This window comes from Rutidosis leptorrhynchoides, chromosome 7 (genome assembly GCF_046630445.1).
Source record: "Rutidosis leptorrhynchoides isolate AG116_Rl617_1_P2 chromosome 7, CSIRO_AGI_Rlap_v1, whole genome shotgun sequence".
In the NCBI taxonomy this organism is placed as follows: Eukaryota; Viridiplantae; Streptophyta; class Magnoliopsida; order Asterales; family Asteraceae; genus Rutidosis; species Rutidosis leptorrhynchoides.
The window spans coordinates 20,195,779-20,197,500 of record NC_092339.1 but is presented as its reverse complement, the minus strand read 5'-3'; the positions used below and the strand labels follow the sequence as shown (position 1 = coordinate 20,197,500).

The window sequence follows — 1,722 nt, the reverse complement described above, 5'->3', positions numbered from 1 at the left end:
TTTACGGTTAACGGTTGTACGTTTGATAAGGGTTATTATTTGGCGGATGGAATTTGCTTGGAATGGTCCACACTAGTTAAGTCGTTCAGAAATCCGATTGATCCAAAACAATCAAAATTCAAGAAGTATCAAGAATCGGCTAGAAAAGATATTGAACGAGCATTTGGAATATTACAAAGTCGATGGACGATTGTTCAACATCCGAAAAGACCATATTATATCCGGAAAATTAGGCGGATTATGTTAACATGTGTGATATTAAACAATATGATAACCGAGGGCAACAGTGCATTTTGTGGACTGGAAGAGAATTATCGTCCGATTCGACGTGCACGAGGAACATTCCAAGAAAGGGTTGACGCGCATATGCGGGCGGACGCAGAATTAAGAGATGTGGGCATTCATCAACTACTACGAGATATGCTTGTAGAACACGTGTATAATCTTCTACCTCATTATCGAATTCGACATGATCCAACAAGAAATCCAAACAATCAAGATGAGGTAGGACCTTCACACGTTAACGATGACGAAGACGAAGGTGAAGACGAATAATTATTAAATGTTTATGTAATTTTATTGTAAACTCTATGTTTTAATTTTAATTATTTGTAATGTTTTTAATTTTTAATAAAAGTTTAGTTTTATTTAAATAAGTATTTAATTTTCATAATTAATTAAAAAAAAGGAAGAAATAAGTGTCATAGTGGGAAGTGTTTAGTTCTGAATTAGTCCTGAAATAAAAGTGAGGAACTTCTCTATTTAGAGCACTCTAATAATAAACATAAAAAGATTCTATGTAACGCGTTTACCTTGTGCGTTAATTTTAGAAAGAAAAACAGTACACACAAATATATAAGCAACCAATAAATTAGTGAACACAAAAGGATTTAATCTTTTTATATTAAACTTTCAACATTGAAAATTTCACCGTTGATAATGTTAAATTCACTAAAATAATGTATCAGTTATTTGTAATGCATAAGTATTCAATATTCATTTGTGATATATTTATTAAATTCATGAACACATAAATGATGAATGTTGATCTAGCTTAAAGTTAATCACATAAAGTATTATGTATGACAGAATAACATATTTACTGAAAGAGACATCGCTAACGGAAAAAAACGAATTATATTTAGAGTGTAGTTGGTTAAAGGGCTAGTCCAGGCGTATTCGATGCCTCAGGCGATAATACTGTATTAAGACCATGCCATCCGTATTTTAATAGTTTACGGAAAATCACAAAATGTAAGAAATGACATTATTACAACGTATTTTTTTATTTTACAATTTTACCCTTAATTTTCTCTATATTTGTTTTGGTGCACAAAAATATACTCCGTAGTATAAAAGAACCTTAAAATTATTCTTATCTATTAATTTCGGACAACTTAAAATGAAAAATTAAAATATAAAATTGGGACGAAAGGAGTACACAATAACATAGTAATAACGTTAGTGTGAACATATTGTACAGTAGAACCTCTATAAATTAATAATGTTGGAGCCGAGATATTTTATTAATTTAGCGAGATACTATTATATCGACTAATTAATAAATTATTCATTTAAAAAATTGACTTATATTTGTGAGCAACTCTCAAAATAATGCATCGACATTGGAAATTACCATGTGCGTTCACTTTACCTATTTGAATAAAACATAAACAAGGACCTTCAAAATTTTCATCTACATACATTCACACATTAATAAAC

The 1,722-nt window shown here is 29.9% G+C and overlaps 1 protein-coding gene across 1 annotated transcript in view; it reads left to right on the top strand.

Moving 5' to 3' along the window:
- LOC139859004 (uncharacterized) overlaps nt 1-555 on the top strand; it is a 1,404-nt gene extending 849 nt beyond the window's left edge. The window contains exon 3 of the mRNA XM_071847827.1: nt 1-555. This exon is cut by the window's left edge and continues 23 nt beyond it. Within this exon, the coding sequence (XP_071703928.1) occupies nt 1-555 (555 nt within the window).
- The last annotated feature ends 1,167 nt before the right edge of the window (nt 556-1,722 follow it).